This window comes from Triticum aestivum, chromosome 7D, assembly GCF_018294505.1.
Source record: "Triticum aestivum cultivar Chinese Spring chromosome 7D, IWGSC CS RefSeq v2.1, whole genome shotgun sequence".
NCBI classification, from domain to species: domain Eukaryota; kingdom Viridiplantae; phylum Streptophyta; class Magnoliopsida; order Poales; family Poaceae; genus Triticum; species Triticum aestivum.
The window spans coordinates 568,163,023-568,177,689 of NC_057814.1; the positions used below are offsets into that span (position 1 = coordinate 568,163,023).

At 47.7% G+C, this 14,667-nt stretch overlaps 2 protein-coding genes across 2 annotated transcripts; both read left to right on the top strand.

Moving 5' to 3' along the window:
* The first annotated feature begins 2,291 nt into the window (after positions 1-2,291).
* LOC123168609 (TLC domain-containing protein At5g14285-like) lies at positions 2,292-4,031 on the top strand. Its single transcript, XM_044586493.1, has 2 exons — positions 2,292-2,576; positions 3,049-4,031. Exon 2 carries the CDS (start codon positions 3,075-3,077, stop codon positions 3,831-3,833), a length of 759 nt encoding a protein of 252 aa, XP_044442428.1. The 5' UTR covers positions 2,292-2,576; positions 3,049-3,074; the 3' UTR covers positions 3,834-4,031.
* An 8,355-nt stretch (positions 4,032-12,386) lies between these two features.
* Positions 12,387-13,513, top strand: LOC123166604 (TLC domain-containing protein At5g14285). Its single transcript, XM_044584415.1, has one exon. It carries the CDS (start codon positions 12,574-12,576, stop codon positions 13,318-13,320), a length of 747 nt encoding a protein of 248 aa, XP_044440350.1. The 5' UTR covers positions 12,387-12,573; the 3' UTR covers positions 13,321-13,513.
* The last annotated feature ends 1,154 nt before the right edge of the window (positions 13,514-14,667 follow it).

Sequence of the window (14,667 nt, forward strand, 5' to 3'; positions counted from 1 at the left end):
AAGGCGCCGTTCCCGTCCAAGCACCCTTGGTGCCGCGAACGCTGCAACACCTTGTCACCCTCACCCAATTCTCATGCCGTGAGAATCCTTTAACACATCAAATGCCGATTAATAGTTTCACTTTTTTTTTACATAACTATGTTACATCTAAGTTGATGTCATCAGCTTTTTTCCTTTCTTTGTTGTTTTTTCTTTCTTATGCCTTTTTTTGCGAGACTTTTTTAAGCTTATTATCCAGGGGCTACTGCGAACGTGTTAGCTTACGTACACCAGCTTCGTTCCGTCCGCGTAGGCTAATCCCCCATTTGTTTTTGTTTTCTTTACTTTTTTCGGTTCCATGGCCCGTTCTTTTTCTTCCCAGGAATGTTGTTTTCTCATATAAACCGTATATTCATGTGTAATTTAGAGTACATGAAAACTTTACATTTTTATACGTTGATGTAACATTTGGAAAAGTGTCCACATGTTTTCGAAATGTTCACCGCGAATTCGAAAGGTCAACACTATGTAAAAAATTGTTAGTGTAATTTTAAAACAAATGTTGATAACATTCCCCGCAAAAAAGTTCATTACATTTGAAAACTGCTCACACATTTCAAAAAAATGTATGTGAAACTTTAAAAAAAATGTTATACAGCGTATAACAATTCCACGTAATTCAGAATAAATATGTTTGTGACTTTTTTTAAAATATATACAATCTAAAAAAATGTTCGTTAGTATAAAATTGTTTCATATCAATTCAAACAAATGTTCAACGTGTATTTAAAAAAATGTTAAACACATAATGGAAAAAAAATCAAAACATATATTAGAAAAAATGTTAATCGTGTATTGGGAAAAAATTCAAAGTGTATAAGAAAATTCCAGATGTATAGAAAAAACTGTAAAACATGTATCTGGAAAGAGTATTTCTGAAACATGTATTTAAAAAACTATTATTTAAAATTGTTACTCATGTATAAAAAAGTTTAAAAATAAATTAAAAACACAAATTTGAAACATTATGATTTTTAAAAGGTTCGGAAGTTTAAGAAAATGTTCATGCTTTTTTGTAAAAGAAAAGAAAAAAACGACAAATCATTTTTTAATAAATGGAGTTACAACTATCCAATAACCCTCCTCCCACCTCTAATTGCAGTCTCATTGCGAGATGGAGTTGTGACTTGAGGGTGGACTTGTATCTGGGACAAAACAAATGGGTCAGTCTTAGTCGCGTGCCAATGGTGGACTTGCAACTATGACAAAAAATGGATTGAGCCCCCAGTTGCGGATTGAGGGTGGAGTTGTAACTAGGACAAAATTGGTCACACCCTGAACTGCGCATCGAGGATGGACTTGCAACTGAGACAAAAAAAAGATGGGCCCCAATTGCATTTTTGGGTGCCTGGGGTGAAGTTGCAACTGGAACAAAATTGATTGCGCCCAAAGTTGCATGTCAATGGTGGACTTGCAAATGAAAATAAAATAGGTTGGGCCCAACTACGTATCGATGACGCACTTGCAACTAGAATAAAAAGACAGGGCCTCCAATTGTATGACGGGGTGAAGTTTCAACTAGGGACACAAATGGGTCACCTCCCTCCCAATTGTGTATCGAGGGTGGAGTTGCAACTGAGACAAAAAAGGGTCGCCCCCACTCACAGTTGTGTGTCGAGGGTGGACCTGCATCTATGACAAAAATGAGCCGGGTCTAGTTGCGTGTCGAGGATGAACTTGCAACTAGGTTAAAAATGGGTCGAGCCTTCAGTTGCGTATCGAGGGTGGAGTAGCAACTGGGAAAAAAAGGTCCCCCTCTAGTTGCATGTGGTGGATTGATTTGCTTGTCGAGGTAGTTTCTGGAACCCTAACCGAATTGTAGTAGTTTTATACTATTTACTCCGTTTATTGATTCTGACGCGGTCTTTGCTTGCTTAATTACGCATCCAGAGAACGCAGAGAATATGCTTGTTTATTCTGCATCCAGAGAATATGCTTGCTTAATTACGCCCAATACAAAGAAGAATATGCCAAGCCAACCACAGAACAGAACCAAATTCGCAGTCTACTCTCTCCCCACAACCCATCCAAGCAAGCAAGAAGCAACAGCGTTCCTACACCCTCCGGTTCTGCTCTGTATCCATAAAAAAACGGCGAATCCAAGGGGCAGGCTTGGATGGGCCTCCAAAATCGAACAATTTTTTTCACTAGTACTCATCAGTGCAGCCCAGCCCAGAAAACGCAGGCCCATCTGCTCAGCCGCTGTAAACGCTGGTCTCGAGCGTGCTACCTGCAACACATCTCTAGTTCTCCACGCCTCACCCACCCAGCACCAGCCGCACCGCAACCCTAGCCGCCGCCGGAGCAGGCCGCGACGCCGTCCACGGAGAGCACGCCGCGAGGACGCCCACGAAGAGCAGACGGCACGCCGCGACGCCGTGACGGAGCACACAGCCAGGGCGCTACCGACGCCGCCGGAGCCAGCCGCGGGGCCCACCGGACGTCCGCGGAGCCCTGCGTCAGGGGCTCGGCCGCTCGGGGCCTGCAGAAGGCAGAGTAGGCTGGGAGCGCGCCGGCTCATCGGCTCCAGTTCAGAGGTTATTTTTTCTCCCACCCAACGTTGCTCCTACCTACCATTGTTTTTTGCAGGATTCCAGTAGCATAGTTGGCCTTGCCCAGTTTAGTTCTAGTTATTTTGAGAAAATGTCCAAATTTTGGTTCATAGATTGTCATTCAAAACAAAATCCAGCAAATACCACATGCTTACACTAGTAATCTGGGAAATTGTAAAGCTTATTTCGACTATATGATTAGGAGATAACAGCTATTTTGCTCACCTGATCCTGATTTTGGTTCAAAATTTGATGGTTTTAAGAAATTCTAAAAAAACTGTGCGTATGACCAGTAGCAATCTGGTAAAGTTTGAGCTTATTTGCACAAAAGGATTAGGAGAAAAATTGCTTTTTTTCCTTCTAGAAGGCATTTAATTTACTCGTCATTAACTTTGAGCCCCCCTCCATTTTCTTTCTGGATTCGCTGCTGTTAATCATATTATATCTTGGTCTCCAGCGAGCTTCAGCTTGCACCGATCAACAATGGGAATGGAGTATGATGCTTCATCCACGACGGCGTCTTCCATGTTCCTGCCTTTCCTTGCGATGTTCGGGGCCATCTATCTCCTCGGCTACTTCGTGGTCTTCCGGCGCTGGAGCCTGCAGCAGCGGCCGGACGCGTCGAGCTGCCTCACCTCGCTCTTCCACGGCACGCCGGCGATGCTGCTGGCTCTGCGCGCCGTGCTGTCCAGCCCAGGGGCCGGCGACCTCGCGGCGCCCAACGGGCCCGCTGACGACCTTGTCCTTGACTTCAGCACGGCCTACTTCACCGTCGACCTCCTCCACTACCTCGTCTTCCTCCCCCACGAGGTGCTCTTCGTGGCGCACCACCTCGCCACGCTCTACGTCTTTGCCACCTGCCGCGCCGCCGTGCGTCGCGGCGCCTACGGGTTGCTCGCCCTGGAGGTGCTCGCCGAGGCCACCAGCCTGGCGCAGAACCTGTGGACGCTGGCCGGCATGCGGCGCGCCGACTCGCCGCTGGCCGCCAGGGCGCACGCCGCGCTGTCGCTCCCGTTCTACGCGGCTTACACGGCCATGAGGGCGGTCCTCGGGCCGGTCTGGTTCGTGAGGATGGTGAAATTCTACGCCGCCGGAGCCGGTGACGGTGCTGTGCCGACGTGGGCGTGGGCGTCATGGAGCCTGGTGATTGGGTCCGCGATACTGGTGAGCGTGCTGTGGGTGGGCAACCTGTGGTTCGCCTACTTCAGACAAAGGATGGGGAGCAGCAAGAAGGAACAATGATGCGCTCCTTAATTTTAATAATTTTCTCATAGGGTGTTTGATTTGCTGAAATGTTAAAAAATTGATGTAAGATTTTAAGATTTAACGTCATAATTCTCATGTGAAAACAGATAAGTTTGCCATGCTGTTGTAGGAGATTTGCCATCCTCTAAAGCGAAAATGGTCATGTTGTAAAGAAAAATGACGGAAATTTGCCAAGCTGCGCAGAGTACTCTCGTGCGTTCGATCAGGATCTGACGGTCCTAAGCGCGTTTGCTAGGATTGCTAAGAATCCGATGTTCGCCGGTTAATGGCGCCCTTGATTTGGGGATTTGTAACCTTAGTTTTAGTACGGTTTGATTTACCCGATCTCAGGTAACAGGAGTTAGATCAGGGAGTTATCTCTGTATTTCATTGATGTACACGGTGTGTTTACATACACTTGAGATAAGTTCCGATCAGCGGGCGATTGGGAGTGTCAGCATGCAAGTGCACTGTACACGGCAATTGTCTGAGTTCGGTGAGAGACGGTGTTAGAGCATCTCCACCCGCGCCCCTAGAAAAGGCCTTCCCAGACGATTTTTTCGCGCCGGCACCGAAAAACGGCCCAGTCGCGTCCCAGGAGCCCGATTTTCGCCGGCCTGGACCGAAATCAGCGCCCGCGGATCCAGGCCGAACCCGGCGCGCTGGGGGGCGCCCGGGGGTGCCGGGGCGAGTTGTTTTGGCGCGAAGCTGCCGCGGGCCCACCGAGTCAGCGAGACGGGCGCTTCGTCGCCCTCATCGCCTCGGTTCCCGCGGGAATCAATGCCAAGGTTGCCGCGCTGCCGCCGCCGGCCAGCCTTGCCATTGATTCCTCACGGGCGGCGCGTCACGGGGCGGCGCGACGACGCCTCCCCTCCCGCCACGCTTTACACACGGGCGCGGCTATATAAGCCGGTGGCCTCCCTCGCCTCTGGCCACACCAGCCCTAGCCGCCAAGCTCTCCCTCTCCCGTGCGCCGCCGCCGAGCCCTCCATCTTCCTCTCCCGTGCGCCGCCTTCGAGTCCTCCCTCACTCCGACAGCCCCGATGGCCGAAGGTTTCCCCGGCGATGAGGCGGCGGCCAATGGCTTCGGCCGCCGCTCGCTCCGCGAACATGAGTCGTGGCTCCTGTTCGAGGCCAACATCCCGGCGCCGCCGGACATGCGCGTCGGGCCGACGGGGTGGAGGCTCAGCGACAGGGGAGTGCCCGTTCCCCCGTTGTCCGACGCCGTGGCGCGCGCCCCCTACTTCGCCGCCGAGGTAGAGCTCATGCGCGCCTCCCTCACCGACGAGCAGCTCGCCCTCCCCCAGTACGCCGCCGACAACCACGCGGCGTGGGCGGCGTACTTCGAGCGCCGTCAGGAGCAGAGGCTGGCGTCCACCAATGGGGCGCCGGTGGTGGGCGGCACGAAGAACAGCGAGAGGCGCCGCGTGTGGCGGGGTGTCCCCGGCCGCACGCTCGAGGGCGTGCTGACGCACCTTGAGGGCGGCAACAACCCGACGCTGGCATACCCCTCGGCGGCCACCCCGGCCCACCGCCGACGCGCCGGGCAATGGATGCCCAGGAGGTTCGGCTCCTCCTCGTCTTCCTCCTCGCACTCCTCACGGTCTTCTTCCCACTCCTTCGGCTCTCCGGCGCTGCTCGGCGTCAAGGCCGAGCCCGCGGCGGGGACGCCGCTCGGCCGACGCACTTGCAGCGCCGGCATCGTCATCAACGAGGGCGGCCGGCGCGCCTCCTCGTCGGCTCCTCCGCGCTTCGTCAAGCCAAAGACGGAGCCGGGGCTCGCGCCGGTGAAAACGGAGCCGGGTCTCCCCGCCGTGAAGACGGAACACGGCGACGTGGAGCTCGACGACGAGGCGGCCCTGGAATGGGCGTGCAAGGACTTCCTGAAGATGGAGAGGGAGCGCCAGTGCGCCGCCCTGCGGCGCTTCGAGCAGCGCCGCCGGGGCCGCGACGAAGGAGTCGTCGTCGTCCTCGACGACGACGCGCCGCCGCCGCCACCAGTCCGCCTTGGCGACGCCGGGCAGGGGTCCACCAGGGACGCCCGCGTCAAGGAGGAGAAGGCTGACGACGATGACGGCGGCGAGGATGGCGGCGACTACTCCGCGTTCAGCGAGTTCTTTTTTTAGATTTCTTTGCTATGTACCGCGAACATGTCTAATATATGCCAAAGTTTGCCGAAATTTAGATGTGTTTAGCCGAACTTCGCCGAACGTTTTTTTTAATTTAGACGCGTCTGGGGGCGGCCCTGGGGCCGGCGACTGGGGACCAACTCGCCCCAGGCCGGTTTTTTTTCCGCCGGCTCACCCCCAGGCGGCGATTTTAGGCGCCCCCTGGGGGGCAACGGCTGGAGATGCTCTTATGGTGCTTGAGGGCGAGGTATACGTCGAAGCGAGAGGTGGACTCGCGATTTCCGGGCACCCCTCCCAGTCTTTGCCTGAGTAGGCCACTAGACCGCCACCGTAGGCACTGGCGCGCTTTGTGTCCAATATGAGTCCAACGCACATGGCACACCCTGACTGGGCCGGCCCATTAGAGCATTTACAACCAGACTCCTCAAATCCGTCTCAAACGCTCGGACAGGCCGCCCGGTCGCTGCTTGATCACGAAATTTGAACCCAGACGGGCTCCTCAAACGTTCGGGCTAAGCGGCACCCTCCATATCTAGCCCAAATATGGGGCGAACATGGGGCGCCCGGGCACGCCCGCCACATCGGATCCGGCCCATGCCGGCCCACCCGACCCCACTTATATTCGTCCCCATCCTCTCGCCGGATCAAACCCTAGCCATTTCACTCCCCTCCCCTCCACTCCCCTCCGGCACCCGAGCTCACCTCCGGCGGTTTGCAACCTTCTCCGCCATGGCAGGCAGCGGATCGGACTCCGACCAGTCCGGATCCATGGACTAGAGAAGGAGGACAGCGATGGCGAGGACAGCTCCGGGGACGAGCAGATCCGGCTCGATCCGTACTGTGTCTTCGACCGGTACTTCCGCGAGATGGACGGCAAGGGCGTCGGGAAGGGCAAGGGTAGCCGTGGATGAACTCCACCATAGCCAAACATGTCAAATTTTGGTAGTCCGATGGCATGTTTAGTGTGGTGTGATGGAGTAGCCGGACGATGCGTGTGCGTCGATGTAGTTGCATGAGTTTGTATGGATTTGAGATATGGTAATTGAGGTGTCCGGAAGTGGATTGCATTTTTTGAGGACTGCCCGGTCAGTGCCCGCGGACGCGCCCGGTCGCTTCCGCGGGCGTTTGAGGGGCCGGATTTACCAAGTCTGGTTGTAGATGCTCTTAGCACAGTAGCGGCTCACCTACTATAGTGTTTTTTTTTCGGTATTTTCATAAATACGAAAAAACAACTATGAACCTTTTTTGCAAACAAGCAAATATTTTTTTAAATGATAATTTTTTTTAAATCATGAACATTTTTTTTGAAAAATGTGATTTGTTTTTGAATTTTTTTTTGACAATTTCTGGGAAAAGAGAGCATGTTTTGGAAGACATAGATAATTTTTGAATTTCATACCTAAAAAAACAAACAATTTTTGAAAATGCACAAAAACTTTTAACTTATTTTAAGAACTAGATGATACTCTGTACGTTGCTGCGGGAGTTGGTTGCAATAACTTTTAATGAGATTTGGTTGTCAGGAAAACCGAAATGACGTATGCTTCATTGAATTTGATTATTGTATAGTTATGAGATATTTATTGAATATAAGTTGTTGAATAGAATAGAAAACAACTTTTCATGCATGATAGCATGTTGTGGTGGACCTTTCTCCATACATGGTTGCATGTTGAGGCGGTCTTTTTTTTTTGAAGAAAAGGCCAGGGCTGATTTTATAAATAAAGCAATATGGAAAGATCCAGAGCAGACAACAAACCACATGTTTAATGCAAGTTCAAACCATTGCACATGCAGCAAAGTTACAGGCATCCAACAGCCAAAGGCGCGCATGTCAGCAACCCAGGCACACGAACTAAATTAAGACTAAAAAGAGATATAATCGTGACACATGTGAAGTCCGCTCTCGACTGATGATATCAGAGGCAATAGCTCGAACTCGAGAGATTAGGATGTCCGTCGCATCCTTGTCACCAGATTTAACTAGAGGCTTCCAGTGGGGTGGGCCTTTTTACATGTGATGAGGTGGCATGCTTGCATGTTAAGATAAATAAGTTAGTGGGGGTCAACTATTTATGTATATAGAATGAGAATAAATTTTAAAATATCGAACAAATTAAAAAAATTGGGACATTTAAAAAACAAACATAATTTTATTTTTAATATTTTTGGAAAATGAAAATAAACTTTGAATATTTTGAACATTTTTGGAAAACATGAACAAATTTGGAAAATTATAGAACACTTTTTAAAGCCCAACTTTTTTAAAAAATTAACAATTTTTGAAAAAAATAACAAGAGAAGAAAATAACAAAAAGAACAAAATGGGCAAAAAAATAAAAATGGTAATAATAATAATAATCAAAGAACCAGCAAAAGCTGGTCCTGAACCTTTTCTAGGTTTGCGAAAACTATTCAAGAACCTTTCAGAAGGTTCCAAAAGCGGAAGTAATCTTTCAATCAAATTGAAGACAACATGTCTTCCTGACTCCACAAGGCATCATCAAAGATCAATTCAGTTTGATATATTTTTCACATCTTCATCTTTGGAAGCATCCAAAACAAAATATTTTAGTTGTAGTTGTAATCCATGCATATCTTGTTGTTGGAAGTCTGTTGGTAGTACTTTTTTCACCATGTCACATATATCACTAGCTTAAAATCCTCTAAATTTGTTTCTAGGAATCAAGGTGGCACTAGTGGTTAGAAGATCCATTACCTTCTCACTGAACCTATAATTTAGTTCAAATAGTTGAGCGTCCAGTGTTGAGTAGAATATTACGACTCGAAAGTAATGCTCCTTGGTCAGCTGATTGGGTTGATGACGGGCACAACCACCATGCATGATGTAAGCCTTCTCAAAGTTAGGAATGTCAATGGAGTGGTTTGTACAGAACTCAACAACTGTGACAATAAATTCTTGGTAGTCATCATCTGATCTTAGCTGTTGGAGACACTCTTTAGTTGAGGAGACTAAACGGACAACATTCACTATATCTTGTGACTTCTTCTGTAAAGCTTTGCCAAGCACTTCGATTATCTCAAAATCTCCTTCATGAAACACAAGTTAAATATGAACTCGAAGGAGGAAAACTAGCTGAAACAAGTATCGACATCTGCACGCAATGAGCCAATTGATCTATCGACTGCTATGTCTTAGATGACAGAAAAAACAACACCGAACATCTTCATAAGGTTGTAAATTGAAAAAAAATGAGACCCCACCTTGTGTCCCCTGGTCGCTTAAGGGTATGGATCTAATTTGCCCCTTGACCTCTCCCAATATTGGCATTAGCAATTGCATTTTCAAGTTCAACTAGTTGGGCTTGATGGAGCTGATCGTGTCGGTTTGAAGATGAGTCAACGGTGTTTATGATATAGATCAATTTTTGGAAGAACTGAGAAATAGAAACCACTTCTTTGGATGCATCAACAAGAGCAAGTTGCAAGCGATGGGCATAACAATGGACATAATAAGCATATGTGCATTCTTGGAGGAAAAGAGTTTGAAGTCCATTCAAGTCGCCTCTCATGTTGCTAGCACCGTCATAACCTTGTTCCCGAAGGTTCTGAATGTCAAAACCATGGTTGGTTAAAGCAAAACTCAATTTCTGTTTAGGTACGATAGCTTTGTTACGTCCGCGTAGGCTAATCCTCCATTTGTTTTTGTTTTCTTTTCTTTTTTGGTTCCATGGCCCGTCCTTTTTCTTGCCAGGAATGTTGTTTTCTCATACAAACTGTATATTTTCGTGCATAGTTTAGAGATACACGAAAACTTTACAATTCTATATGTTCATCTAACATTTGGAAAAGTGTCCACATGTTTTCGAAATGTTCACCGCGAATTCGAAAAGTTAACACAATGTAAATTTTTGTTAGTGTAATTTAAAACAAATGTTGATAACATTCCTCCCCAAAAAAGTTCGTGACATTTGAAAACTGCTCACACGTTTCAAAAAATGTATGTGAAACTTTTTAAAACATGTATACATTGAAAAACAATTCCACGTAATTCAGAATAAATATGTTTGTGAATTTAAAAAAAATACAATTTAAATAAATGTTTGTTAGTATAAAAAATGTTTCATATCAATTCAAACAAATGTTCAACGTGTATTTAAAAAAAATGTTAAACACATAATGGAAAAAATGTTCAAAACATATATTAGAAAAAATGTTAATCGTGTATTGGAAAAAACTTCAACGTGTATAATTGTTTTTCAGATATATAGAAAAATGTAAAACATGTATATGGAAAGAGTATTTCTGAAACATGTATTTAAAAAACTATTATTAAAAAATGTTACTCATGTATTTTTAAAATTTAAAAATGTTAAACATGGATAAAAATGTTTTGAAAAAATTAAAAAAAATTGAAACATTATGTTTTTAAAAGGTTCATAATTTTAAGAAAATGTTCATGCTTTTTTGTAAAAAAAATGAAAAATATTTTTTTTGACAAATCATGTTTTTTTCAAATGGAGTTACAACTGTCCAATAGCCCTCCTCCTGCCTCTAATTGCAGTCTCATTGCCGGAATGAAGTTGTGTATTGAGGGTGGACTTGTGTCTGGGACAAAATAAATGGGCCAGTCTCAGTTGCGTATCAATCATGGACTTGCAACTAGTACAAAAATGGATCGGGCTCTCAGTTGCGTACTGAGGGTGGAGTTGTAACTAGGATAAAATTGGTCAGACCCCCAACTGCGCATCGAGGGTGGAGTTGTAACTAGGATAAAATTGGTCAGACCCCCAACTGCGCATCGAGGGTGGACTTGCGACTGAGACAAAAAAAAAGGTGGGCCCCAATTGCATTTTTGGGGTTTAGTTGGACTTGCAACTAGGGCAAACATGGGTTGGCCCCCCAGTTGCATGTAGAATGTGGACTTGCAACCGGGATAATAAAAAGCGGGGGCCCCCAATTGCATGTCCGGGGTGAAGTTGCAACTGGAACAAAATTGATTGCGTCCAAAGTTGCATGTCAATGGTGGACTTGCAAATGAGAATAAAATAGGTTGGGCCCAGCTACGTATCGATGGCGCACTTGCAACTAGAACAAAAAGGCAGGGCCTCCAATTGCATGACGAGGGTGAAGTTTCAACCAGGGACGAATATGGGTCGCCTCCCTCCCAGTTGCGTGTCGAGGGTAGAGTTGCAATTGAGACAAAAAAGGGTCGCCCCCACCCATAGTTGTGTGTCGAGGGTGGACCTGCAACTACGACAAAAATGGGTCGGGTCTAGTTGCGTGTCGAGGATGGACTTGCAACTAGGAAAAAATGGGTTGGGCCGTCAGTGGTGTATCGAGGGTGGAGTAGCAACTGAGAAAAAAGCCCCCCCCCCTCCCCTCCAGTTGCATGTCAAGGATTGATTTGCATCTAGAACAAAAATTTATCGGCCCTCAGTTACATATAGAGGGCAGACTTGCAACTGAGACAAAAAGGGGTCACCCAACTATATCAGATGGTTCCATCGGGTTGCGACGTATCAGCAGGTCGCTCGCCATTGGAGCTCAGGTGGACAGTCGGAGTGGGCGGCGGGACTGCTACGGGAATGGCGGCGGCAACTGAGTGGGGATGCGGCTGCTTGCTCGGGTCAGGCTATTTTAGGCAAAAGAAAGCGGTAGCTCACCCAGCCTAGGCCCCACTCGTCTTTAGCGGTCACGGCCACGGCCCACCTGTCATACGCTGCCCACATATCCAAAGAACTACGACCCCACACGTCAGTAACCGAGCAGGTAATGGTCAACTTTTTTGACCCGACGGCAAGACTCCGTTTCGGCTTATATGAGAATGGGGCAAGTGATGGATGGGTAAAGTGAGAAAAGTTAGACGCCATGAGGCAAATCGAGGACAATTAAGCAATCAGGGGCATAAAAATAAAAATCCGATGAAATTATATCAGAAATTTAGGATGCACTCTCTTTATCTTATTTTATCAGTTTGATTCTGACGCGGCCTTTGCTCTATCCTATCACGCGGACGCTTTCTCTGTCAAAACCTCTGTAACCTGTACGTACGTGGTACATACTCCCCCTTCCTAAAATTCTTTTCTTACATTTGTCTAAATACGGATGTATCAAGTTATATTTTAGTATTAGATACATCCATATCTAGACGAATGTAAGACAAGAATTTTGGTATTGAGGGAGTATTATATTCAGCACAAACTCTCACCGGTAACTTCAGGAATTTGTCAGCTCCATTCGTGTTATACTATCGCCTCTGTTTCTTTCAATCCGTACGTGTCTTTGGAAACACCCTGAAGCCTCGTCCTCTGATATTGATTTTGAATTATTGAACTGAAGCCAATCAGATGTGGATCTGTCCCGATCGACCCGAGTAGAGTCCTCCACGGACTTCCATCTGCATCGAAAGAATATGCTTAATTACGCTGGTCTCAGACGCCCAAATACAAAGAATAGAATATGGCAAGCCAGGTCAGAGAGCGACGGCTCATCACCTCTCACCCAAGCCAACCACAGAATGACAAATTCACAATACTCCCTCCGCCAAGCTAACCCATCCAAGCAAGCAACAGAATTCCTCGTATAATTCTAGTATATATCGTTCTATCTTCGTCTCGGGCGAGCTTCAGCTGCACCGATCAACAATGGGAATGGAGTACGCTTCATCCACGACGGCGTCTTCCATGTTCCTGCCTTTCCTTGCGATGTTCGCGGCCATCTACCTCCTCGGCTACTTCGTGGTCTTCCGGCGCTGGAGCCTGCAGCAGCGGCCGGACGCGTCGAGCTGCCTCACCTCGCTCTTCCACGGCACGCCGGCGACGCTGCTGGCGCTGCGCGCAGTGCTGTCCAGCCCGAGGGCCGGCGACCTCGCGGCGCCCAACATGCCCGCCGACGACCTCGCCCTCGACTTCAGCACGGCCTACTTCACCGTCGACCTCATCCACTACCTCGTCTTCCTGCCCCACGAGGTGCTCTTTGTGGCGCACCATCTCGCCACGCTCTACGTCTTCGCCACCTGCCGCGCCGCCGTGCGTCGCGGCGCCTACGGGTTGCTCGCCCTGGAGGTGCTCGCCGAGGCCACCAGCCTGGCGCAGAACCTGTGGACGCTGGCCGGCATGCGGCGCGCCGACTCGACGCTGGCCGCCAGGGCGCACGCCGCGCTGTCGCTCCCGTTCTACGCGGCTTACACGGCCATGAGGGCGGTCCTCGGGCCGGTCTGGTTCGTGAGGATGGTGAAATTCTACGCCGCGGATGGTGGTGTGCCGACGTGGGCGTGGGCGTCGTGGAGCGTGGTGATTGGGTCCGCGATACTGGTGAGCGTGCTGTGGGTGGGCAACCTGTGGTTCGTCTACTTCAGACAAAGGATGGGGAGCAACAAGAAGGAACAATGATGGGCTCCTTAATTTTAATAATTTTCTCATAGGGTGTTTGGTTAGCTGAAATGTTAAAAAATTGATGTAAGATTTTAAGATTTCACGTCATAATTCTCTTGTAAAACAAATAAGTTTGCCATGTTGTAGGAGATTTGCCATCCTCTAAAGCGAAAATTGTCATGTTGTAAAAGAAATGACAGAAATTTGTCAAGCTGCACAGAGTACTCTCGTGCGTTCGATCGGGATCTGATGGTCCCAAGAGCGTTCACTAGGATTGCTAAAAAAAATCCGATGTTCATGGTTATCGGTGTACTTTGATTTGGGGATTCGTAACCTTAGTTTTAGTACGGTTTGATTTAGCTGATCTCGGATAACAGGAGTTAGATTTACATACACTTGAGATGAGTGGCGATCGGCGCGCGAGTGGGAGTGTCGGCGTGCAATTGCACGGTACACCATGGGAACCGGTCCTTGAGGTTGGCCTACCAAGCGTGATTTCATAATGGGTTTCCAACAGCCCCCACAGTCAATGCATGGTGCTCACGAATGCTGTAGCTAGAACGACAAAAATCGGTGAACACAGTGGTCGGGAGGTTGTTGGTGAAGATGTCAGCAAAGTGTGATGCCGTTGGACATCGAGGACAGGGACTTCACCGAGGTAGGCGTGTGCAGGCATGAAGTGGAGGTCGATCCTGGCATGCTTGGTGAGCTAGTTTTGCACCGAGTTGCTAGGCATTTGTATGGCGCTCATGTGGTCGCAATAGACGATGGTGGCGCTTGCGGGAGGTACACGATGAAGCGAGAGGTGGAACTACTATTTCCTGGGCACCCTCCCAGTCTGCGCCTGAGTAGGCCATTACACCGCCAAAGGAGGTATTGGCGGAGGGGGCCTCCTCTATGACGCGCTTTGCGTCCAGTAGGAGTCCAACGCACAGGGCATACCCTGACTGGGCTGGCCCATTAGTGCAGTAACAACTTGCCTACTATAGCATTTTGTTTTTCGGTATTTTCTGACACACAAAAAAACATTATGAACATTTTTTTTGCGAACTAGCATTTTTTTTCAGATATGAGAATATTTTAAAATTATGAACATATTGAAAACATGATTTATTTTAAAAATGAAAACAATTTTTAAAATTGTAAATATCTTTGGAAAAGAGAACACTTTTTGGAAGACATAAATTATTTTTGAATTTATGAACAATTTTTTGAAGACAAAACAAGTTTTTAAAATGCACAAAATTTAAAGAACTTGATGATACTCCACACGTTGCTGCGGGAATTGGTTGCAATAAATTTTAATGAGATTTGGTTGTATGGAACATGAATATTTAAGTTGATAACATTAGAATCAAAACCCGA